General features: G+C 46.5%; 1 protein-coding gene across 1 annotated transcript; it reads left to right on the top strand.

The window, feature by feature from the left end:
- Positions 1-220: 220 nt before the first annotated feature.
- Positions 221-622, top strand: PPTG_17163 (hypothetical protein; the record flags this gene model as incomplete). The annotated part of the gene is made up of 1 exon (XM_008915033.1): positions 221-622. The coding sequence occupies one exon, from the start codon at positions 221-223 to the stop codon at positions 539-541; it is 321 nt and encodes a 106-aa protein (XP_008913281.1). The 3' UTR covers positions 542-622.
- Positions 623-1279: the final 657 nt, after the last annotated feature.

Below are 1279 nucleotides of genomic sequence, written 5' to 3' on the forward strand. Positions count from 1 at the left end.
TTTGATCTCAACAAGTACAGATTTACTAACCAACTCAATCACGCAAACGTGGGGGCTCTTTAGGCAAGCTAAGTCGATCAAGAGCGTACTTTACCACGCATAGCTCGGTTTCGGCGTAGGCTATATATTAATTATTGAGAGGGTTAAACACGCGAATAACTGAGCTATGAATCGCTTGCACATCGGTGGTGGCTGCTGGGCAAATATGTGGCGGGCCATTATGAAATGGCCAGACTTACTTGCTCCGCTGCATTCAACGGCATACCCGATGAAGGAGCTGTCGTGTGACATCGCGATTAATACGGCACAGATTTTAGTGACAAGTATGATTGTGTTCCTATTCGCCACAACTCGTAGCAATGCTGAAACTTTTCTAAGTCACGTTGGACGGGATGGAGAGGATTTAACTTACATCATTGACGCGTTGTCGGTGATTCTGCGTATCATCATCGTCGTCGTCCCAGTGGTCATCGCCTTCGTTTTCAAGGATCATTTTTTCACCGAGTTCGCCGACTTGTGGGAGCCTCCTGCATCGCCATGAACAGTATCTTGCTCCCGACTGTCTTCTACCGCATTAAGACGTGGGAACGCATTGCTATCTACAAGAAGGTAGCGGCTGGTACTGTTATTGTGACGTGCTACATCATGTACACGGCTGGTAAGGCACTGTTTGCCCCCACATAGAACGGCGCACAGTTCCCGTACTGTCACGCCGAATTTTTGAACACAGTCTACTACAACTACTCGGCGGTGCATCTAGAGTAAGCGTTTTCTTTCTTGGACACTACAATTGGAATAACTGGAATACACAGCGCCGTCAACAAAGTCTCTCGGATCGATGGCTATCTTGATCGACTTTCTGGATGTTACTCGAGATAGGGCAATATATAGCTGTCCGTGTGCGAATATAGGTGTTTCCAGGTAGATACCTACGTGGTGAATTGACTGACCTTGCGCCTTGTTAATCGTTATCGCAAACGCTGGTACTACCGGGAACTGCTTACGTCAAAGGATAAACGGAATTTCTTTATCCTCGTCATCGTTCAGAAACACGATACGCGGGATAAACACGCGCTGTCCACGTCGAGGGGCCAGACATTATAGTCGCGTCAATGCATTTCTCTCGCAAAGACACCAATTTCCGCTAATAGCACCAGCAATGAAAATAATTATAATTACCATTTTGCACCAGTTAGCCAGTACGTTGACTGCTAAGTTCGCATTCATATAGATAGCGGTGCAAAGGTGCGTTTCATGTCGTAGTTGGAATACACGACTA

The sequence above is a fragment of the Phytophthora parasitica genome, assembly GCF_000247585.1.
Source record: "Phytophthora parasitica INRA-310 unplaced genomic scaffold supercont2.67, whole genome shotgun sequence".
NCBI lineage: Eukaryota > Oomycota > Peronosporomycetes > Peronosporales > Peronosporaceae > Phytophthora > Phytophthora nicotianae.